At 44.3% G+C, this 24,351-nt stretch overlaps 2 protein-coding genes and 1 long non-coding RNA gene across 4 annotated transcripts in view; 1 reads left to right on the top strand and 2 right to left on the bottom strand.

Annotated features, from left to right (window-relative positions):
- Nucleotides 1–2,300, bottom strand: part of znf609b (zinc finger protein 609b) — an 83,736-nt gene extending 81,436 nt beyond the window's left edge. Inside the window, exon 1 of one of the 2 annotated variants that reach the window (XM_086226659.1) lies at nucleotides 1,812–2,300. The gene's annotated coding sequence lies outside the window, so the exon portion shown is untranslated. The remainder of the gene's footprint in view (nucleotides 1–1,811) is intronic. The other variant, XM_086226650.1, reaches the window with a different exon arrangement.
- An 8,821-nt stretch (nucleotides 2,301–11,121) lies between these two features.
- trip4 (thyroid hormone receptor interactor 4) overlaps nucleotides 11,122–24,351 on the bottom strand; it is a 77,147-nt gene continuing 63,917 nt past the window's right edge. The window contains exon 13 of the mRNA XM_086226626.1: nucleotides 11,122–11,682. Within this exon, the coding sequence (XP_086082752.1) occupies nucleotides 11,618–11,682 (65 nt within the window). The 3' untranslated portion in view covers nucleotides 11,122–11,617. The remainder of the gene's footprint in view (nucleotides 11,683–24,351) is intronic.
- The window catches only part of LOC147269024 (uncharacterized), a 66,507-nt gene continuing 60,665 nt past the window's right edge, over nucleotides 18,510–24,351 (top strand). Inside the window, exons 1-2 of the long non-coding RNA XR_015119488.1 lie at nucleotides 18,510–18,767; nucleotides 21,200–21,344. This is a non-coding gene — a long non-coding RNA (uncharacterized LOC147269024). The remainder of the gene's footprint in view (nucleotides 18,768–21,199; nucleotides 21,345–24,351) is intronic.

The following is a 24,351-nucleotide window of genomic DNA, read 5'->3' as shown; positions in this document are numbered from 1 at the left end:
TCGCACAAACATCAGCTGCACTCTGAGACCAACACCAAGTGAAGAGCCACCAATGAGGACCAGTACCAACGTCTGGAACACAACGCAAACACGATGGCTGCAGACACGCGGCCGGACGCTGGCCAACGACCCACTGTCAGGGGCTTAATACTATTGGTCATACCAGCGAGACCCCATCCCTGCATTGCTGAGACATCAATTCCATCTGAGAGTGTATTCTCCTCCACAAGTCTGGCGCTCAACGGAGTATAATGGTTTTATACCGCTTATAAAGAAGATTCAATGTTCGTTTCTGTTTATGATACTTCACTAAAAAAACAACAACAACAACAACAAAAATACACTGGTCTTTGTTAATGGGCCAGAAACGTTTGTCAGTTCTAAGTAGTACAATTTTGATCTTATTGTTAGCATTTAATAGTTGGTTAACAAGTGTCAGCCATCCACCAGTAAAAAAAAAAAAAAAAACATTGAAAATGAGCATTCCTAAAAAGTCATTATCAGCTTTTCACAACATTAAATGATATAAACAAAGAGCAGTAGAATAAAAAAAGTAAACTTAGTGGCAATACTGTACACCATGAACCAAAGCCGTGGCTGACAATTGTTTAATTGCACTTCTGCCTGCCTTTGCAAATGAATGTTGGGCAGTAATGCTGGTTTGAAGGAGACCCGCAGCGACTGCATGGCTAGTAACTGGTGATGTAACGTCTCTGATGGGTTTTGTGGTTTAAGTATAAGACCATACATTATTGTATATAAAATATCATTTCAACAAACTGAACACATTTTTATCAAATGTGGAGTTGTGATCGAAGATCTTGGCTACTTGACAAATTTGTTAATACTGACAACCTTTTATTGGACAACAAACTATTTGATTGGAATTCAAAGTTGTGCTGTTAAGCGCAAGGTTAGCTCATAGTGGTGGTTTTAAAATGTTTAACTGACTGGCTCAATCCACAGAGATTGGCCTGCACCAACATCATAAAAGTAAATGAGAAAAAAAAAGTACTGTTAAAGACACATCCCCGAACACAAACAAAGTTTATTACAACACTGTATACAACTATCTTTGTAAGTCTTAGCCAAAGAAGTTTCATTCGCCAAATAGATGTACTTTTGAATTAAGAGTTGCTACAACACTGGTTTTGACAGTAACAGCAGGGCTCACAATGGTTCCTAGAGTCAGTCTGACTCATTTTCTCAAACCTCAATAGTGACACAGTAGCGAAAACCATTTCACTTTCTGTTTTTCTACCCTCACGGCCCCCCTGGGGTACCCGGTACCCGGTACCCAGTTTGGGAAAACACTTTAAATCACGTTTTTACAGCTTTGATTCTGCTCCGTTAACTTTCCCACGCAAACTCGGGTGTAAATCTCAAGTTTACACCTTGTTTCCTAGACTAACGCCTCAGTAGTGTAACTCTCTGCTGTCCGTGTAGTCCTGTTGATAGAACTAGTTAACTTAGCTCGCTTGCTAAGTTGAGAACGCGCTACTGTTAGCTTCCGCATGTTTACGCGTCCGTTGAACATCAAGAATGTACGAGAGCGACCCAAGCCGAGTGTAATAAGCTAACGTTAATCTGACTAGCAGGCTAAATGGCAGAGTGAAACAATGAGCTCAGAGTGCAGTCAACCTTGGCTAGCTCACTCGCTGCTGCATGCTGGGCTGGCTACGGTCTGAAGCTAGCCAGCTCGCTCTGCACGCGAGGCTCGCGTTAAATGGCTAACTAGTCGCAGCACTATCAACAGTGGGGGGAGGGAAAAAATAAATAAATAAATAAATAATGCTAATGTAGTAACTTACCGACTTAGCTAGACACTCGTATTCCAAACCCTGCTCTGTCCATGGTGTTGGTCACTCCATAAGAAAAAAAAACAAAAACAAAACAAAACAAAAACAAAACAAAAACAAATGAGTTACAGGCTTGAATTGCAGTAAAACCTCTAGGAAAGCTGGAGTGGCAGCGCAATCCCCAAAACACAAGAGCCGAGGGGAGGCCAGCGATTCACTGGACTCCTGCCATCACACTTCGTGATAACGTTACCGTCCACAGCGAAAACAACCGAGTCCGGGGGTCATTGTATTCGTGCGTTCCAAAGCCCTACACAAGCCGACTCCTCTCCCTCTCCTTTCGGGCGATTAATCCCACAGCGAGTAGCTTTCCACCAGGTTAATTCCTTCGTATTCTCCGTTTCTTGTATGACCGCCGCGGTGGTTCTTCGTGTGGGAACTGATACAATGTAACCAACCAGCAGCAGCGGGAGCCACCAGGAAACCCCGGACAGGAGCGTCACTGGAGGGGACTGTTACGCTCCACAGCGCCGGAAGACACGGAGCTGGATCTACACAGGGATGGGGAAGGTTCCCACCGATGGACCCGGTGGTTATAAGGTTAATTAATGACATTTAATTTAATCTAATTGTGAAGTTTATCGGAACCTTCTATACGACACAGTATCATATTCCATTGTAATTTTTAAATACACATATAGGCTACAAAAGACTGGAACCTGGGATTGTTTTTCTTTGGAAATTATTGGAAATGATGAGTCCCTAATTGTTATATTAGATAATTGTTTATTGGCGTAATCACTTTAACACTTACTTCATTATATCAGAAAATGACTTAATAATGTTCAAATAGAAAAACTGGTGCTGAATTGTTACTGTGTAAAAAATACTCTTCAGTTAGCTATGCTTATATATATATATATATATATATATATATATATATTTACTGCTGAAAGCCAAATAACACAAGTGTTGTTTTATATTGATGACTTGTGTTTTAAATTGTATGTATTTATATTTTAAATAATATGTGAGGATTGGAGGTTTTTCTGCGTCTTTCCAATAATGCACCACTTTGTAATTTAATTCCCTACAACTCTTTTCGGCAAGTTGAGTGCTTGAACGGTTCATTTAAACGGCCTTCCTCCTCAAATGATGAGCTTCAACGTTGTGATGAAGTCGGGGGAGGAACAACTTGAGCCAAAAGGGGTGGTGAAATCCTGGTTAATAACTGACCAACTGAGGAGAATTAAGTCATTTATTGTTATAAATGAGAAATAATTCATGAAGGCAGTGTTCAAAAACAATCTGAACAATATCGTTTGACGGAGTGAATGCGGACACACCCAGGGAAATGTTCTTTTAAAGGTAGTAATTAATATCATCTGCAAACAATCGTTTCCTGTCTTCCAACTTTGGCGAATGTGCACGGTAGTACTGCTGCGGTCAAAACTTGATCTACATGCTTAAGGGCAAAGTGTACCTGAGCCATGTTCTGATTTCAGTGGAGTCAGTTTATTAACACAACACCAGAAGGAGGTGGTGGTGGTGTGTGTGTGTGTGTGTGTGGGGGGGGGGGGGGTCCAAGCAGGAATATACAACAATAAAGAGCCTTTCAAATATGTCAGGACTCCAATTCTCCCAGCACCACGGATAACCTTTCATGTTTACCAGCTTCAAACACCATGAAGGCTTGAAGTCGTTGTCTCTCTCAGCACCGGTTTCCCAGGCAACAAGAATATGATAATGTTGCCTTTGACATGACAGAGGGAATCATCTCGCTAACAAACAGAGACAACAGGCACAGGGAGGGCTGGGGGAGAAGCAGGGGAGGGGGCTGAATTAATGGACTCATTTTCACACAGAGGGGAGAGCAGCAGCAGCTCCTCACCATCCTCCATCTTCCTCTATTGCCTCAAATGCATTCCTGCTGGCAGCCACACTCATACTCTCCCAAGGGAGCAGCCAGCCTCCATCGCAGAGCTAAATAACACTCAGTGGCCGGTGAAGACTGGAGGGGACACATTTCTGATGATGACTGCCCCCCCCCCCCCCCCCCCCCAAGGCTGCGGCTCCAAACCGAATAAACGTAACAGCACCACTACAAACTGCAGTGAACAAGCTGTGTAGACGGCATGTGTTTCCCATCAGTGAAAAAGACCTAATCAGCCAGCCATGTGGAATCTCAGAGGGCTGGCTCGATTCATGTGTGATCATCTTTCCATTACTCTATAAAAGACACTGTAAAGCTCTGAGACGAATCCGGAAAAAAACCAAAAAGAACCCAAAACTTGTTCTTCAGCACATTTTTTTAAGAGGGAGATCTGTGTCGCACGTTGATGCGCGCTCATGCACAGTTTCCTGGAGAAGAGCATCGGGAGTCACATTCTCGAGTGTCTCCCCGCTGTTTTTTTCCCCCTGCAGCTCACTGATGCTGATGTCCACCCGAGTCACTCCTGATGACACCAAGAGCTTCACGTGAGGTTTCTCAGCAACTGTTTGATTGATGGGCATGAAATCTGCTACGGACGTGCAAGTACCCTTCAGGAGGGGTTGTTCAACACTTTGTATCGAAACGCCATTGGCTGGAGCTACCTGGAGAACCTCAGTGGAAACACCAACGCTTGTTTCTGTAGGAGAGAGAATAGTTGATGCAAATGAAGTGGACAACAGTTGTTCTCAGAATTGGATGGAATCCGCATCATATCACGTGTTGCCACATGATGATGAATTTGTGGCGATGAGATGTAACTTGGTTCGATACTTTGATTAATTTGTGTCCACAATTCCACTTGATGTTGCCCGTTCCCACGCTTTTATTAATTAGCGTCTACCTGGTAGACTCTACCATGTTGTACTTGTTCCCAAATTTTAAATCATTTGCGACAACAAGTTGTAGCATGTTTTCTTCCGAGCTTTGATTTATTTGCGGCCTTAAATTCATAAAAGCGTGGGAACAATTTATCCCCCCCCCCCCAATCTGTGGCTCCTCGGGGGCTCAGTAGGATACACCTGGACCACGGGATCATGGGATACGTCACAGAATATGATACATGTGAGCAAGTTAGCGCACTCGATGAGCTCAGTCGTGTGACTTGGGATACTCAGTGACGACAGGGATTATAAAGTTAAATCATGAAACTGATCTGAACTGCGAATTGTTCCCAGCTTATTTGTCGGATCACTCGTAATCTGTGTCACTGGTCTAACAAGAACAAGATCGAAGTCATTATCGTTTTGTTTTTTTACTCTGTACTCTAAATGTGTTTGAGACAGTTTATTTGGGATGAGCTTTGATTTTGACCTAATTATGACATCTGTAACATACCAAAGTAATAAGGTGTTTATAAGAGACGTTTGTGTGGAACATCTAGAATCAACTCACAGAATTTTTTAGCGACTAAATATCTCCTCTGCTACGACATTTCAACAGCCGGGGTAATGAGACCACATTTGTAAAGCCTGTGGCAAAAGTGGGTTAGCATTTATTGTCTATCACATGGCAATAGGCTGCTCCTAATCCAGAGTAATCATGTTATGTATCTGTTACAGTTCCTGCTCTGAAGAAAACAGCAGCCTGCAAGGGACTATTTTACATATTCAAGAGACTAAAGCTTGACAAATCACCATGTTCACATATTCACCCGTCCTGACAGGAGGCCTGGGAGGCAAACTATCCTCAGAAATGGCTTGTGTGTGGTGTTAAAATGAAGCTGTGTTGTGTGTGTGTGTGTGTGTGTGTGTGTGTGCGCGCGTGCGCGTGGGTGGGGGCGCTCACCCTGGACCAACTCTATGCTAACATCAGCAGTCATTTTTAATGATTGCCTCTTAGTTTTTCTAAAAGAAAAAGACACAATCTCGTTTTTTTTCACCCCAAATCTCTTAATTGGTTTTGCACAGAAATGAGCAGACGCAAGTGACAGTGGTGTATTTTGTGGCTGGTAATCATTTTTAATCCCCCCCAACTACATTTGTGTTGTTATAGGTCACACCTCATTCAGCAAGGTCAGGAGGTCATGGACCAAATTGATCTCTTGGCAGTGGATCTTTAAAAGGGTCTTGGAATGTAAGCCATTTGTAATGGGAAATCCATTTTTAATTGAACTCGGAGGACAAACTCAGATTTCTGTTCATCAAAGTCATTTGTGGAAAAGATCATTTATAGACCAGATATTAGCCAGTGTCAAGAGGAAGCAGGTCATTTCTCTGCAGGAGAGACCAAAGGATATCTTAGATCTCGCTGTGTTTAACTCTCTTGCCCTCAGAAGTTCCTGTGTCTCCCCTCCTCAGACAGGGCCCACCACAGACCTCTGGGGAGGTGGTGAGCCATGATACACATTGGTGACACCACTTACAAGCTCCAAAAAAACCCACTTAAGCATCATGGAACCCTGGGTGGGGCCAGGAAATGAGCTTTTAATCTCCGAGCACTTCCACAAATGCTGAGATACGCTCCAGTTAGATGGTAAAAGGAAAATATATGAGGGAGTATTGAGGTAAAGAGGGAAGATTTGGATAATGGGGAGGAATTCCGTGATATCCTTTCCTGGATATTCCCTCCGTGTGTCCATCCCAGCTGGCAGGCAGCATGGAGAGACACGCTAGGAGATGGATGAGCCACAAACCGTCCCCAGGTTATATTGTTCCCCAGCCTGCCGCCACCTCTCCTCAAGTGTTCCAAGTCCTAATTCCTCCTCCCAGCCTGTGGGGATGGGGGGGATGGGGTGATGGGACCCTCCACCCTCAGTACAATCAGTCTCTCAGCAAGCACACAAAGGTCCTGCTGCTTCTACAACTGGAAACTTGGCTCAACGGTGAGGAAGAGGAGGAGGAGGAGGAGGGCGGACTATTGGACTGGACTCAATAGCATTTCATTTCTTTTCAATCAGGACGTTCAACTAGAGATCTGATGCAACATAGGCAGGCCGCAGCCACCAACATGACAGCAGTGCTTGATTGATAGGCTGTGAGGGAGGGACTGGGATCCTTCCTCATCAGCTTTGACACTGCAAGCACAAAAAGAGGCAAATAATAACGTAGGGATAAATGTGCTAAACTGTTGTTTTACACTGAATTCCACTGTAAACCAATACATCAAATGAAAACTGACATTTTTTTAATCCCAAACTGGAACAAAATAATCTTTACACATTCATGAATATCATGCAGTGTAAACAAGAGACTTGGCCAAAACACTGCAAGTAAAGAGGAACTGTGTGGTGGAGGTCAGCGGTGCCCGTGAAGACACCTAAGAACGTTAGACAGCAGTCAGACGTCCAGATTTTAATCCTAAACAATGAGTAAATACGTTGGTTTTTCAGTGTGTGATGGAACTGAAAACTCTTGGACGGTCTTGGAATTCTTTGCTCTGGAGAAGGAACTGATCCTTCATCTGTTCATCCCCGCCAACCCCCCCCCCCCCCCCCCCAAAAAAAACCAAAACAAAACAAAAACCAAACCCACGAACGGCAAGTCCGGTATTAAACATTTATTCGATGGCAGCATGGCAATTCAAACACGTAAAAAACTGGAGAGCACAAACAAGTACTTGCGGTTTTGCGGCTGTAATGTGCTCATTTTAATCGAATGTTCAGAGAACTGGCAAGAGAAAAGACAAATGTATGCTCGTTTACTCACAGAGAGGGCGAGTTAAGACAAAAACAGAACAAAAGAGGAACATTAACACTTCTTTGGAGCCCCCCCCCCCTCCCGCACTACCAGTGTTAACAAGTCTTTATGTTGAGTTCTTTTAATGTGCAAATTGAAAAGGGCATTAAAAACATGTGGATGCAAAAATCATCTATAGAATTTGCTCTATGACTTTTGTTTGCGTAAAACATGGGAGGTAGTTTTCTGGGGAATCTTCTCCCTACATTCGTCTGCCGCATCCATCCTGAACTAATAGATGGGAGTTTGACAGGTTAACTTTCAAGTGTGCAACGCTTTTCTACTCAATTATCCGAATAATCTGTGAATAAAACAAAATGCAAACGTGTGCAAATCTGCATCCACGACTGTTATGCGAGTCGTAGGACAGCCCTGGCTCGCTGATGCTACCACTTTCATGGACGTCAGACATTTCTTTTTGCCCTCCCATTTCTGTGTTTTACACAGCATCTTTTCACCCTCAGATCAAATCTCTGCTTGTCCTTCTTGCGACTGCACCTTCTTTTAAAAACACATGGCGAGTTTTTCGATGTTTATCTTATTGAGTATATTGCGAGCAGAGAGCGAGTTTTTCCAAGTCTCAACGGTTCCATCAAGCTTTTCTGGTGCAATACATTAAAGCGTTAGTGGGAACTCGGCGAGCATGCTCACTAAACACTAAAGGGTTTGTTTATAAGGCTCCTCTGCTGGGGAAGAAGCTTCCTCAGGAGCGCCAGTGAACGTCTACCTCTAAAGCAGTTCGGATGACCTGAAAGGTTTCTAATATCGTTGCCGTTTGATTGTTTTGAGTTGTTTTCCCTCTTTTTATTTATTTTTTGTTCATGCCAGCCTGCTCTCATAACGTAACTAGAGGTTGCTCAGAGTACTACCCCGTTCATATTTACTCGGATCTCAGCAGTACTCTGCTCCACATTAAGAGCATCCTAGTATCTTTTGTGTGTGAAAAACCAACAGCACATGATGGTACAGTGATTATCTGGAGAGGCTGAGGAAAACTGAGAGTGTTTAATTGTTTATGTGAACTTGGATGTCTGCTCTCATCCAGAGAAATGCCCCCGAGCTGGGAGACAGAAGAAAAGGCCACCCACAGGGCAAGAAGCTGTCATTGTTGATTCACTGAGGGCTGAATTTAGGAAATTCTTAAGCAGCCTCCCCACCATCTATGGGAGAACTTTACAAAAGAGACCTCTTCCATTCTCTGGGAGGGAGATTACCGCGAGTGTTATGTGTTCTCCTGCTGAATGGCACGGAGCAGAGAGCTGTAGCTAATCTGCAACTCAAACAAGAGTAAATCTAAGATCATCAACAGTGAATTACAATGCTGGGCACAGGCGAAAACAGAACAACTCGAGATATGAGTGTGTGTGTGTGTGTGTGGGGGGGGGGGGGTCCAAGCATGCTTTTCAAACTGTGGTGAAATACGGCCCAAGGCAAGAAACAGCTTAGTGGAAGAAACACTCAACACACACTTGGAAGGAAATAAACACACAACAGTGCGAGGACAGGTAGAACGTTGATAGAGGAGATGACATCGCTCTGGCAGGTTATCAATAAGAAGGTGTCATCGCAGTCCTCCAGGAAAGACTTTATAACAGTTGTCAGAAACCCCTTGAATGCTTGAATATGAGTCAGTCAGCCTGTGCGTGTCAGGCTTGTGAGATGGAAGTCGTACTGATGATAAGGTGTTGTGTATTCATCTATTCCAGGTTCTGGGAGGATGAACTGGCCTGCTATAATCTGATAACCTCAGCAAACATGCTGCCTACACACTGGAGACAGTACAATCAAGACTGGGACTCAGTGGAGTTTCTTATCTTCTCACGACATAATAAAAAGCTTTTGATGTGGGATCATAACGCAGCATCTTTGAGATTAACGAGAGCAGAATTAGCGGCCGCGGGAGCGAGTTGTTGTCTCTTAATAGTATCAAGAGAGCGCTGAAGACTTTACCCACAACGGAGAACATGAGTCAGACAGGCAGCAGCAGTGATGACATCACACCTCGCTGTCTGCTTTATCAACTTCATGTATGTATATCAAAGGTCATCGTACAGCAGTACTGCTAATGGAGTAGTCAGTTTATAACCGAACGTTAGCTTTTTACTTCCAGTGATTATGTTCACGCTTCAAAGATGCCAACGGTGGTGTTTGTGTGTGAAGACTACAAGTATGTAAGTACACAGAAGTATAACCACTGACTGAGGGGGAACCCGTGCTGATGCCAAGTATCAGGTTGGCCTACAAAACTACATCATCCCTGCAGGACCGTGAACTTTAACGTATGTAAATATGTTTTCTGCACATTTGAAATGTGCTATGCAGGTAACAGTTTACCTGTTTACTTGTTTGTTACGCTGGCGTACAGCTTACATCGGTGCAGGGTCATTTGAGCTGGGAATGAACACTGATTAAACGCTTTCCCACTGCAGATGAAAAGCAGATGTCAGCAGGTTTTTCTGTCCGGTGGAACAGGGGATGAGGAGCGAAACGCAGCCCCTCACTGCCTCCGGTGCAATCTGCTCCTGATTAATCTGAGTGTGGAGAAGAATCTATCGTCGCTGAGTGCTACCATGATTATGATGTTGAAGAACTGAAACATTTTCCTAAATTGCATTTGCAATACAAACTATTCCACGGGCTTGTCTGACAAAAACATCTGTCCTATTTCTAACGCTTTTAGTGAATAAGAGCCGGCGTGTTTACGGTGATAATAGCATGAATGTTCAGGATTCTGGCGGATCCTGATCAAACTTTATTTGGCTGTGGCGGAGGTCTGCTCGCTCTTATAATTATCATCATCTTCATCATGTTGTTGCCAGAATCCTCATTAGACTTCTGGCTTATCTCTCGCTGCTTCACACAGATCAGCAACCCGAACTGCCTGATCATCATCATCCTCATTATCCTTTGATTGGTGGGAAATCGGCAGGTGAACCAGGGAGCAGATCTTTTAATTACATCTGCAACAGTCGCCGTGAAGGAAAATCAGCCCGTGACTGCAACTCTCACCTGAGATAACCTTCCCCGCACGCTGTCACCCTCCTCGGCTGGCGCTTTCCGTCACGTTTTCATTATAAGAAAGACGAGATTTCCCCTCCTCATCCTGACGGTTCCGCTCACTCTAACACGGGACACACAAGTCTGCTTCATAAAAGACGACACGGCGCGAGCTCGCTTCCTTTGCTGGAGGGTTAAAAAACCCAGATTGAGGGATATCCGTTAAATTTAGCTGTCAGATAATCCAGACTGACAATGAAGACTTGAAAATGTGCTGCCCACCTGTAACAGGCACGACCCGTCTGCTGCGAGGGGGCTGTGTTCACCCGATCCTTAAGGTTACAGTGAGAGGATCGACAGTCCAGTTTAAATAATAAGCAGATGAGTCTTGACACGCGCCGGTTTATTTTTCTGTGAGGGGAAGTTTTCACTGCTGCCGCTCAATGTGTCTTCGATCATCACAACTCTACATTTCGCGTGATTCCAGCTGTTGTACCTGGAACGTGAACACCAGCACATATTTACTGGTGATGTTGCACTGTGGGGAATAAAAACGTTTTAAGTGAATGACCCCGCGTTTTCCCCCTCACAGCTCTCGACACAATCAACCCTGCTGTGCCAAAGTAATTGTCTCATTGAAATAAATGAGTCGGGCGCATTTTCCCCCTGGTGCTATTGTTGGTCCAAACATGGCCTGAGGTGTGAGAGGGGTAATGACAGGCTTGAGTATAATGAGGAGAGGCGAGAGGCTCTGCATCTCTCTTGTGGTCGGTAGGTTGTTGATGAGAAACAAATTCTGTTGGAACTTTTCTGCTTTGAGATGCCAGTTAAATAACGCCAGCATGAATTTGCAAACAGTTTTTATTTCATTTTGGTGCAACAGATTTGATTGAGAATGAAAACAGGGCAAAACAAACCTTAAATCCTTTTTGAAAATCTCAACTAAACTCAAGCTGTCAAATTAAATAAGTATAGTTTTTTTTTGGTTGTTTTTTTTTTAAACACAATATTCCAAATGTAAAATGCTGCGTGGTTAGAAGACGATTGAAGAAACTGAGCTGGTGAAATGTCAGCACTGGGAAAAGGTCGGGACAACATCGCAGAGCTTCCAAGGAGAAGACGCGCCGTGTTGCCAGGGTTTCGTCCTCCTGACGTCACTGAGCAGCTGAAGGGACCAACCCTTTCTTGGCACCCTGGTGGTAGTGGCTCTCCAGCTTCCCTGTGAGAGAAAGGAGGTGAAAGGGAAGGGTGGGAGGGGGGAGAAGAGGAAGGGATGAATCAAAACACCATCAAAGGGACAGAGTGACCTTTCTGAGAGCTCAAGGCCTGCTGATTAGAGGCGGCCTCGGGTAGACAGGGGAGAGAAAGAGAGACGCGCAGGGAGGCGGGCCTCGCCAGGGACAGCTAAAGGCCAATGAGACTCTTTATTCTACTGCTAAGAGAGATTGGGACTACAGCCTTTGTTGGAGACAAAACAAGGTGTCCTTTAATCAGGTTATATAGATGTACATTCAGTATGATTCCCGGAATGAACGCAGCACATCTCCATAATCAAGAGAAGATACGTGGGACAGTTGATTGAATAATAGTCTCTGCTTTAAATGGAAAACTGCTTCAGCACAAGAATTTAAAACCGTCAGAGCAGTGTTCACTACTGTGGCGTTTCCTCTGCCGTGTGTGTTAGGTAGGTAGACCCCGCCTGGGAGCATGACCACGCCGTCATCAGCACACAGATGAACGCTCAAGTATTTGGGTGTGAAACCGGTACGACCCATGGATACAGTAAACTGCACCAGTAAAAGAAAAAAAAAAAAAGTAAAACAAGATACAAATAGAATTGTGGTGATATTATTACAGTTCCCCTCCTGAGGTGTGGGATTTGGGGAATATTTTCAATTCAACCTGAATAAAAAGTAGGTTATCTTGTAACAAATCATTCATGGATCGTTTATGTTACGGGCCAAGAAAGAACCTTGTGTTTTTGGGCAGATCCATTTACGACAATAAAAGACTGAATTTTGTTTTACATGGAGTTCGGTTGAGGTCACCTGCTGCGCAGGTATGTGTTGGCTGATTTTGTCAGAATATACGGGAGATATTTGTCTTAAAACCCCTCAGCTGCTCCGCAACACCAATCAGCCAATACGTTTGACACAAATTGATTTTTATTGCTCAAGGACTACTGGGTAAATCACCCTTCTACATTTCAAATGTGCTTTCTTACCCTAATAGTGTTTACAGGACTAAGTCATCAGAGAAAATACTAGGAATTACACCATCAACAAGAACAGAAGTGGGTAAAGCAGCTTTTTCATCATATGCACCAAATGTCTGGAATAAACCTCAAGCCACCTTAAATCTGGAATCACTCCCACCTCTTAATACCTTTAAAAATCTTTTAAAATCAAACCTGATTGAACAATGCAACTGTTTTGAACTTGACGCCCTTCTTAGCTGTTTGTATGTATTAGCTTGTACCATAGCCTGGTATTAAGTGTAATGTCCAGCATTCTAGTGTGTGTAGTGTGTGGTTTGCGGTGTCGTGTGTGGCCTTGCCCTGTCTTTTGTGTATTCTGACATTTTCTTTTGCCACCTGTCTTGGCCAGGACTCCCTGGGAGGAGAGTTATTGTAACTCAATGGGACCTTTTCCTGGTTAAAGAAAGGTTAAATAAAAAGAAAAATGAATAAAAATCAGCTCAACACTGTTTGTATTCTCTTCTAGAACAGAACATTTAGTTGAGCCGAGTTTTACGTTATTATGTAAAAGTAAAGCCAAAAATAGTGTCGTCGGCATGACACAGACAGGCTGGAAATCAACTGATTAGTTTTAAAGGAAAGCGTTATGTAATCCGTTACTAACGGAGTAAGAAGATTCATGGCAGCAATCAGCGGAGATGTGAGGGATCCGTCAGTCTCACTACACAACCATGTGTCAGTCTAGTTTATTGATGTGCATGCGAGGTGTATCCAAGTGTTGCTGATGTCTCGACATGTTTTACTATCCTGCCAAGAATCCGCAGACTAGATTTTCTTAATCCTTTTGGAATTTCAAAATGAGCAAGTTAACGACACCTGCACACGCTGGCTGTTGAGCGAGCTGCCATTTACGGGCCGTGCAACAGTAGCCTCCATTGTTGGGGAAGCGCTGAGGTTCTAACGCGTTTCTCTGCGATACGTGTGAGAACAGATGAGAGGGGGGATTTTAACAAGTTGCTATTTATGTGGATGCAGATGAAGTAAATAATCCTCGCAGCCACTGACTGGAGCTGATCTCGTCTACCTCACCTCTCTCTCGCTCTCGATTTCTCAACATCCATCACATTCCAGATGCTTCAGTACGAGCCCACTCCCACAGTCTATGGACGACTGCTTCCCTGTGCAGATCTGCTGCGTTTTGATAAACTACACTGACCCCATCCTTAACTGCCAGCCGTATAATAACCCAGTGTCTCACTGTCTAACCCAGGCCTCATGCTTGTCAAACCATGGCATTAGCTGGCTGCCTTCCCTGTGGCTGAGGCGAGGGGAAAAACAGCGTAACAGGCAGCAGGGTGGTGGTTGTCACTTGTGCTTTCTTCTCATGTTGTCACGTTACGGCTGAGCTCGGTGGGTAGCAGCAGCATAAACAAGGTGTTTAGGAGAAGTGCTGTTCGCTCACCATTTCCAAGCCTGTCTGGATGGCTGTCGGCGGCTGTGTGTTCTGCCAGGAGAAAGAACTACATAGGTGTGGAAACACGTCTGAAATTTTCTTGCGTGAACGCTGCCAAAAGGTAAATCAAGAGGACTTTCAAGATCAACCTTCAGTAACAGGAAGGCACCGCAGGTTAAAGGAGATTTTTTCTGAAAAATTCAGCAGCCGAGTTCCTAGAGTAGTTCCACTCGTGTGTGTGTGTGTGTTTTAGCGGGAAATAAATATTAGATGTTAAGAGCTCAATAAGTATATCATAAAATACAGAGATGGCAGATGAACTCCTGAGAGATGAAGTCAGGGTAATGTTATGTCAGCGTGCGCTGCTCCAACTCCCTGAACTGGCTCAGCCCCTGCTTGCTTCATCCTGGGTGTTGTCTGACTGAGACTCAGGATGGGGGAGAATCAGCTCCAGCACAGAGGCGTCTGTGCGAATGTTGACACCAGCTACACAGGAAGAGGACTTCATTTTTCCTCTTTTTTTAAAACGAGGACGCGCAGAGTGGAAATTTAGCAGCATTGTTCAAAAGCAACACGTGTTGGAAAGTAGGCAAGTTGGAGTAATGGCACGTTCACTTCAAGGTATTACAGGTGGCAACAACAACTCCTGGGCGTTAAGGGGTTAACTCCTTTAACGAGCCAGTGGGCAGAAGAATCTTTCTACAGTACTATGACGTCACGCTGAAACTGACATTCGGGAAATAAAATAATTTTAATTAATTGTCTCCTAACGTAATATGATACAAGTTGAGGATTGTGTGAAGTCTTGTAGTATGAGAGAGTAGCAGTCTGGTTCAGGCGCTAGCTAACACACACACACACACACACACACACACACACACACACTCACACTCACACTCACACACACACACACACACACACACACACACACACACCCTTCTACTTATATCTTTGTGAGGACTTTCATTGATATAATACATTCCCTAGCCCCTCACCCTAAACCTCACCATCTCCACTGACTGCCTGACCCTAACCTTGACCCTAAACCTAACCAGAATGGCTAAAATGTCCTCACTTTCCAGAAATGCTCTCACTCTGTTGGTTAAATATGTATTCTAGTCCTCAATATGTAGCAAGTACAAGAAAACACACACACACACACACACACACACACACACACAGAAACACACACACACACACACCACCTTACATTAATGATGCTAACCTCCACTTGTCCTCCATCGTGGAACACACCAGAGACAAAGAAACATCCCCTTGGATCTAGCCAATCCTGCTTCCTGCTCCTGATGTGACTCCAATAATACCAGGCGTCTGATAAACCGATACACAACAACCAGTCAAGCTAGCATTGGTGAGCAGGTGGTGTCGTACAGCCTGGTTTGTTTTTAGCTCTATAATCACACGTCTCTGAGTCATCATCGTTCCTAGATAGCACCACAGCTGCGGAAACGCCGGTGCAGTTCCAGAGTTTCTCATTGGTCATTTCTTATTCCAAAGAATCAGAACGCAGCAAATTCAAGATGGCGGCCATGACAAACGCTCTCCTTTTACCTTTGAGAAGTTGGTACAGACAAAGCGGAAGGAGGCGCCACTCCAAGAGAACAGCGCCGACCCCTCGCTTGAACTTACAACCACCATGGAAGCAGCACAGAATATCAGCTGCGGGACTCAGTATTTCTTTTCCAGATGAGCAATTACTGGACAGGAAATCACATTATATGCACACATACAAATCCCATGACAAATTTGCCTCATATCCAACATGGGAGGATACGTGGTGGACCTGGTCCCGTTGCAGCGGTGCAGCATTAGATGTTTGTGGACAATTTGAAGAAATTCCCCCGAGGTGATGCTCTGATACGGTCAGAAAATATATCGGTATTTATCCCTCAATGAAATATGGATAAACAAGGAGCCGATCTCCGTCAATGACCTCTGACGACACAGCCAGAGGAATAAGTGGAGCCTGTAATCACAACTGAGAGGGGGGATATGTGCTTGTGGTGTGGTCCGCCTCATGTTCACCCGGAGAATCAGACCGGCTGTGTTGCCTGTTCCAAGAGTGAAGGCGACTTTTGTTAATGGCTCTGGAGCTGCTGAGCTGTCGCAATTCTGAGTAGGTGCTGCTGCGGAGGAGCCCAGAGAGCTGGAGGGAAGGCAAGTCATGGAGGGAGGAGGGGGGAGTGGAGTGAAGGAGTGGGTGGAAAAAACAGAGAGACAGCAAAAATGAGACAGAAGGGATGAGGAGGAGAAGCATAGAGAGAGGGGGGGAGGGAGTGGAAGGAGAAAGGGTTACAAGATAGGGAGACGGGTGGAGGGCTAGGGAGTGGGGGCATATAAAGGCGGCCCATCGATTGGCTGAGATAATTTCCCATTGATTGCTGCACTGTTTGGAGATTGCTGGAGAAAGGTTTATTACCCACGTGCTACAGCTGGGGAGAAGGCCATAAAACAAGCACAGGTTGTCTGCAGAGGGCTAACTCGCCATCATCACCAGCGTGAAACTCACTCTCCAGCACACACAGATGCTCACACTTGAATGCTCTCCTTACACACTCACAAATATGACCGCATGCATACTATTCCCATTACGCATAATGGAGAATAAAGCTCATTGCTGATGAAAGCACACTTACATAAGCCCTTGAAAATCCAAGGGCACTGGTGCAAAAGTGTATTTATTAGCCTGAACAGGAGGTCCATTGACATCCTCCATGACATCGATAACACACAGGAGCATCAGCTAGCTTGTAATAATAATCACAAGAATAATTGGCTGCTGTCTCCTGCTGAGGGACTCGCTGCCTACGCACCTGACAATGAATACGGCTGAATGTTGATTTCTGTCCTTTTATTACAAACCAGACCCAAAGCACCAGGATAATAAACCCATATGTTTATACAACATCTTATGACACGCTTACTGTCACGAGGAAATGATTTCCTGTGTACAGATGAGGACACAGAAAAGGGGAGTTAAAAGTGGAGCACCACTGGCTTTCTGATTGAATCTAACACCTTCACCAGCATCTGTTACACCGATTCCCACTGGGCCCCCACAATATGCAGTCAGAGTCTGGCTGACTGGAGAGAGAGAAAAAAAGAAGTTCAGAGTGAAACAGCTTAGAAATCTCCAGCTAAACAGCAGAATTTAATATTCTAAATCAAACAAACTGTCCAAGAACAGAGAATGCAGGGCTTGAATATTAATTCCACCTGCACTTTCCATGAATCTTACCCTTGTTTCAGGTTCTTGTCAGGTTTTTCAAACTGGCCAAACCGGTTTAAAAAGATGATTGATCCCATTCCTATTCTGAGTAGATGAGGAAGTGCATTTCTTTTCTCGTGCATCACATTCGGTGTCATAAATGCAGACGCTGCACCTTCGTCAAAGCAGCAGGATGGAGCATCTCAGGCTTTTACACAATCTTTGGTAGCTTTAGTAAAAGCAGCACGGAGGACAGTGACGGTGTTTCTGTGGTTAAGATTTTGCATCGTTTGCTCAGGTCTGTTTTTTTCAGACTCGGTGCCGAAAAAAACGATATTAGAGCGCCACTTGAAACCAGACAGCTTGATTTTGTGGATATACAAATAAACAATAAACTGGTTGTGGTGTCACATGTGTAGAGTCTTTGTTGGGGGGGGGGGCAGCAAAGTCATTTGGAACGTATCTCGTGACAGAGAAATTCTGGATGAATTCATCAGTTTTAGTCTCAACCAAACTGTAGCTTTACAATTCAACCCATTTGGTACAACAGAGAGTGTTAAAGACACCAAGGTGATGTGGGAAGAGTTGCCTAAAAATAAAAGACAGCACCTTTGCATTTGTGCTAGTTTTGAGAGAACAATGGAGATGTGGGGAGGCAGTGCGGATGAGGAAATTCATTGTTGGGCTTTTCCTGGGATCGACAATGAAAAATACACCCAGCCTCAACCTTCACACAAGAACTGAGTGTACACGTGTTTCCAGACTGCAGAGATCTGACCAGCTGTTTTTAAGGATGATAAAAAAGGCTAACTCCGGCACACTCTCTATCACCCTTCTCTGTTGGTTTTCTTATTGCCCTGAGTGTACTCTACCTGCAGCTGAAGTCACTGGGCATGTGAAACCAAGCTGACAGCCTTGAGCAACGCAGGAATGTGGCTGTGTATAAAACCCTCGGTAGCCAGAGGAGAACAGCAAGAGAGGAGGGGGAAAACTGCCTAGATTCCCATCTTGCTGTTAGTCACAGCTAATTTACATTCCCTTCCCGTGCCGCCGAGCTGGTGAATTTACAAGTGGATAGAGAAGGTGCAGTTGGAGACTTGTGTTGGCATGCTGTTTGCAAGGGGTTAGGGAGACGCATCAATGATGCCTCCCCCTGAAGAGAAAACAGTCTCTCTCCATCTCTTGGTCTGTCCAAACCTCCCCGCCTGAAGCTGTTTTTACAGACACGGAGGGGCTGTAATGGCTGAGTGATTTCTCCAACCAACAGCCCACTGTTGAGACGGTTTAGTCACGCACATGACAGTTCGTCACAACTCGCTGGAGAACTAGTGCCTGACAAGTCAGGGACAGCACGGATGGAGCTGCTTGGTGGGCAAATGTGGAGCAGTGATAGCTGAGTTATGGCACTGCCCCACTGCAAAGGCGGTGAGTGTAACGTCCTGATTTCAAACGCCTGCCTTTTTCATATTTGTCTGCTGGTGTTGACTAATGTGTTTGAAGAGTAAATCCTGAGGAGAACATAAAGGACTGGCTATGGTTTGTGTAATGCAGCTTGTCTGTGACACTCCTCAGATAATGTGTTCAACTTACAATCTACGAATATTGACTAGACAAATGACTTAATATATTTACTCCACCCAAACAAGACAAAGCAGGCCTTTTCTGCCTTGCTGGTACTTGTGCCACAACCTCAGTCAGCTGGTTTACATGCTCAGTTGCAGTTGAGCTGCATGAGAGTTTTGAAATGTAAATTTCTGTTCAAGTGAAGGAAACTGCAGTCAAGCGCTCATCTGTCTTTAAGTTGAGCTCAGCCAATGAGCGATGTGGAATGAGCCCCCAACACAAAGACGGCAGGCTCTTCATACACCCGTAACAATGAGCACATTGATAAGCCTCGATGGCAGAGGAAGGATTTATAAAAGGTGAGACGTTCTGTACCCTGTCATGACTGTCACATGACACTGATAACAGCGTTGGGAGAGAACAATGAGTTCAAAGGAAAGGAATATTGACTGATACTCAGCGGGCTGGTTGAAGGCAGACGTGGTGACCCGGTCAAGATGAACATCCATGGGGTGAGGATGTCTCAACAAGAAGGTCCCGCAATGAGCAGACGTCTACGAGTGATCGGCAGGACATGGAGACCGCAGCAGGGTTCTATTAAGACAATTAAATCTACCACTACAGTATCTGAAAACTGACAGCTCGGAGGCTGAGAGAGGATGTCGTCCATCTCCTCTTCTGACACACCCGTCTTGAAGTTAACTCTTCCAATATCGCAGCAGGTCCTACGGAACATGAGCAGAACAAGAAAGCTCGTTTGGCACCGATTGAAGCATATCCAGTAAATCGACTCCCAACTGTATTATCTCATTGTTATTTCACCTTTGAAAGATCAACTGAAAGATCAATTGGACTAACATGATTACATGTAAGTCATCCACTGACTGCATAGCAAAACTGTTATCAAAACTCCAGCCTCCAGCAGGAAAAATCTGACGGACAACTGAAGGCAAAATTCGTCCTCAGAAAAACCCTTACCTGTTTTTGGACCCCTGTTAGCTTCTGCTGCAGCCCCTGCTAATCTTGCCAGGCTCCACAAAAAGCCAAACGTGTACATTATTTTTATTAGCTCGAGGGGTGACAAGCTGGTTGTCATTGTAAAGGTTGTTGGTACAAGTTTGAACAAGCCAGATACACATAATACATTTATTCTGCATTTCAGGGTAGCACAAAGGTTACAGTATCCCCTTGTGTGTCTAATAAGGACCAGCTGTAGCAGTGAAACACACAGAGCGGAGGTGAAAGGAGTGTGTGTGTGTGTGTGTGTGTGTGTGTGTGTGTGTGTGTGTGTGTGTGTGTGTGTTTGTGTGTGTGTGTGTGTGTGTGTGTGTGTATCGCCAGATATCTGCCCTGGCTTTTGTTTGGAATTTGTTTGCTATTTCAGTCTCACTCCTCCTGTCTTTTCTCTGAAAGCACAACGACTGAATTGCTGCCAGCACACTGGCAAATAGTGCAGTCAGAAATGGTGGCAAAAATAGCAAAGAGAGGAATTTGGAGGAAGAAAAAAAAACGAGCCAAATGTTTGGAGAGCTGCCTGTTTTCCCTCAAACATGCACCTGGCAAACGGTGAAGGACAGCAAGCGTGACAGTCAGATTTTCGGTTTCAGAAAGTTACAAAACTGGGTGACGGACCTTTTTTCACTGAATACAAACTTCTCGCTGCCTTCAGACACTTTGACGCGAACAAGGATTACACACGCCACAAACTGAACTCCATACTCTATGAAACCCTGAGTGGGTTAAACTTGAATCTTCGCAAGCTTCTGAGTGAGAGAAAAACTTCCCCCGCATGATTTGCTTCATGGCCAGTGACACATTTGGTTTGTATGTTCTAAGATTTGGATCTTTGTACTACTAAATAAGCAGGTCTTGCTTTTTCCATATAAGAATGCTGAGCAAAGCTAAATCATTCTAAAATGCAAACCGAGTGAGCGGAGGCACGGCTAAATACTCTTTCCATAAATGTTAAGTATTTAAAACATTTTTACTTTTCATGAACCACAAAGAAACAATACACAGATGGTGTTTAGTTCCAATGAAAAATAACTTTTGGCAGACATCCGTCTCACTGAGAGAGGTGGCTGGGAGTTAAACAACGGTGTCACATACAGTAGTAAACATACAGTATTGATCACAGGCTCAGGGCTATTGTGTGGAAACGTGAATAAATCACGCTGCACCCCACGAGACTGTGCTTCAATCTGCCAAAACACAGTCATTACTTCACGACAGCTGCAAGTAAAATGCTAAAGTCGCGGTCTGTCAGCTTACAACTGGTCGTATTATTTCAACAGAACAAACTGGGAGTACTGGGATTCACAAGTAGAGCCGACAGCCTGGCTTCCCTCCATCTCACAGTCGTCTTCCCTTCCCTCTTCGCCAGGGATACAGGATAAACAACTTGGCTGTATTTCCTGTGGACTTGGACAAGCAGGAAAGGTCAGTGTGAACGTTACTGGGTCTGTCAGCCAAAGAATGTTGGACATGAATGAACTTTTTCTGGTGGCTCACTGTAAACAGCCGATCAGATCTCCTGGCAAGTGCAAAATAAATGTTTACTACATATATTTAGTCTAGAAATACTGGCGAGGAAGACGTTTCATTTGCTGGGGAGTCAAAGGAATCGATTTTGGTCGTAATGTGCTTTTTTTTTGGTACCTATTTTAATAATATTTCAGTGGCAATGTCTGCCCTGAGCCACTTGTAAGGCAAGACCACCTATGATTCTCAAACTGGGGTGCATGCACCCCCAGTGTGGCAACCACAATATGTGTAGTATCTTCCGAAGTTCTCAATAAACGGGTGGAACCATCTAACCCCACGACGCCCTGGTCAGAGTTGCTAGCCTTGCCACTGGTGGTGCTAGCGTCATTTATAGGGGGCACACAGCCGGAGGTTGAATGTTTCAGGGGGAAGTAAACTTCAAAAATTTGGGGGTCTGCCCGGCCTCAGTGACATTAATAAATCATGACAGTGTTTGAAGCTTGACGTTTCAGTTTACTCACTGGAAATCATTCGGTAAAATGGTGCAAGTCATTGCAAGGAAACCTTTCAGAGGAAAATTTAGGATCGTCCTTTATTATTGAAGTGATGTTTTCCCTCCTCCTGTTTTCATCCCAGCAACTTTTGGTGCGGATATGTAACAGAAACTTCAAATAGCTATCAATAAATGATGAAATAGAAGAGCGGCGCTTTGTCAAAGTTTGTCCCAGATTTTACCATTTCTCTTGAAATGTACTCACAAAGCACTTCCTGTTGAATACTGAAGAATGAGCAGATGGATCTTCCTTCTGGAAGCCATGTGTTACATGTGCGGCCCTTTCATAGCACCACTGATGCCTGACCCTTCTTTTTGAAGTGTGCTGGTAGTTATCACCGGTTTAAAGAGAAACACCGGTGAAGGCTTTTCAAGCAGATTGAAATCTGCAATCTGAGCTAAAAGGTCTATCAGTCCCCGAGAGTTAAAGGTACTAATGTTCCCTGGGAGCAGATTCTCAGAGCAGCTCTGAGTAATTCTTAAAAGGGTGCCGGAGCTTATCAATCACTCCTCCTCCAGGCTCTCACAATGAGCTGGAGGTTTCCGCAGAAGAGGACTGGAGCTCAGCAGCATCTAAAAAAAAAAAAATCATCTAGCGACATACATTTCTTCGGATCGCCAGTATGCAACTAGCAAAGAAAGCTGAGGGGTTAACAAGTATGTTTAGTAAAAACATGGGCACATTTCTTTGAGATTTCTCATCCCTTCATGTTTGAATTAAACCCTTTTTCTTTTCAAGTCGATTGTATTGTCCCACTGAGTTAAATCACAAAGCAGGATGTCAGCTGGAGAGAACAGAGTGTTATAGATGAAAATACTGTGAATGGAATCTGTGAACCGTGTTACTTCATGTTTTAAGTGTGAATATATTGGGAGCCCATGTGCAAGTTTAGCATCTCTTTCGAATTCCTCCATGGTGCTGTGTCTTTGCATTCATCTTTTCTTTTGTCCTGACTAAGATCCCAGGGAGACCAACGCTTTTCTATTCACATTAAAAATGAATTTTTAATTCCCTTACTGGTTCTCAAATCAGACCCATTGTTCTGGCTTTACGCTCTACTAAAGACGGACAAGATACATAGAGATGGACGGGGGGGGGGGGGGGGTGGACTTTTCTGGAACCAATCTGGATTCTGATCACATGGTAGATGTTGCTTCAGCTTACACTGTCTTCAGATTCAGTCCGCTGTAACATGAGCTTAGTTAAACTGTGTCGTGAGTAGTGAAGGTCCATTAAAACTCCACGTATCCGTGGCCAGCAAGATTCTGATCTTAACCTGCATAAGATGAAACTCTGATTGAGACGTTGCCATGGGAACAGCATTCTGTAACCCCCTCAACCTGAAGAGGGTCATCACCAGAGAAGACAATAATTTTGTCTTCATAAAACAGCGGCACTGCCCACAAGTGGAGCTCTGGAAAACAGTAAGTGTTTGTCCCACAGGCTCAGCAGGAGGAAATGGCTTAATTAAGAAATAGTGAAAGAGTTAAAACTATCACTGGGAACCCAGTCCTCTGTTATACTAGGCTTTCAGTGGTAGCGGGACCTGTTAGAACGTGTTTCAGTGGGACCCTGAAGTTTCCTCAGAGGATAAACAATGATAATAAATGCAAGTTTTTTTAATGGAATACGGGATTTAAAAATGTACCATTCCAATTCTCACAGTTAAATAAAATGGGAGGCAGCCATCTCAACCATGAACATCCTGGTCTGCTGCAGCCTGGCTAGCGGTGCTGCTGCATCAAGGTTCTTCCATCAAGCAACCGGGATCCTGAAGAATGGGTCTGTCATACCCACGCACGGAGACGTAGACGTGAACACCTCTACGCTACACACAGGCCCAAGTGCTCCAGCAGCACCGCCCTACTGTATTATGTAGCACATTCCTGCTATTGCTTTGTTTTTTTTCCATTGAGATCTCAAGGAGCCGAACCCTCAGGCCACAAGGGACAGACCGAGAAAGAAATCTTGAATCTTGAAGACGTCTTTAGTCAAACAACTGTTAAGAACAACCCTACTAAGCTACAATTTAACATCCCTTATACCTAATTGTGGACAAATGAAGTGAGATATGTGTAGTGAGTTTTTTTTTCTGCTTTGACACCACATCTCTGTTTCTTTCAATTCCATTTATATTTCATCCTCTAGAGACAAGAAATCCTCTTGTCAAGCTACACACACTCGGGTGCAGAGAGCTTGAAAAAGCTACTTAAATCCTCAGTAGCCACAATGTCAAAGGGACAAAATATAAAGTGTAGCGCTTTCTTTTTTTTTTACAGCCGCGATGGGACTCTGAAAAGGTGAATACAGCCGTGTTATTAAAATGGGTCCTTTTAAAGCGGCCTCGGCCACATCTAATTAGAATGTAAATGTAGTGTGGGCTGAGGATGGATCACAGCGGATAGACA

Source organism: Aulostomus chinensis, chromosome 2 (assembly GCF_037954235.1).
Source record: "Aulostomus chinensis isolate RoL2024-O1b breed Wild chromosome 2, RoL_Achi_v1.0, whole genome shotgun sequence".
NCBI lineage: Eukaryota > Metazoa > Chordata > Actinopteri > Syngnathiformes > Aulostomidae > Aulostomus > Aulostomus chinensis.
The sequence above is the reverse complement of the archived record's forward strand: the minus strand, read 5'-3'. Positions and strand labels throughout refer to the sequence as shown.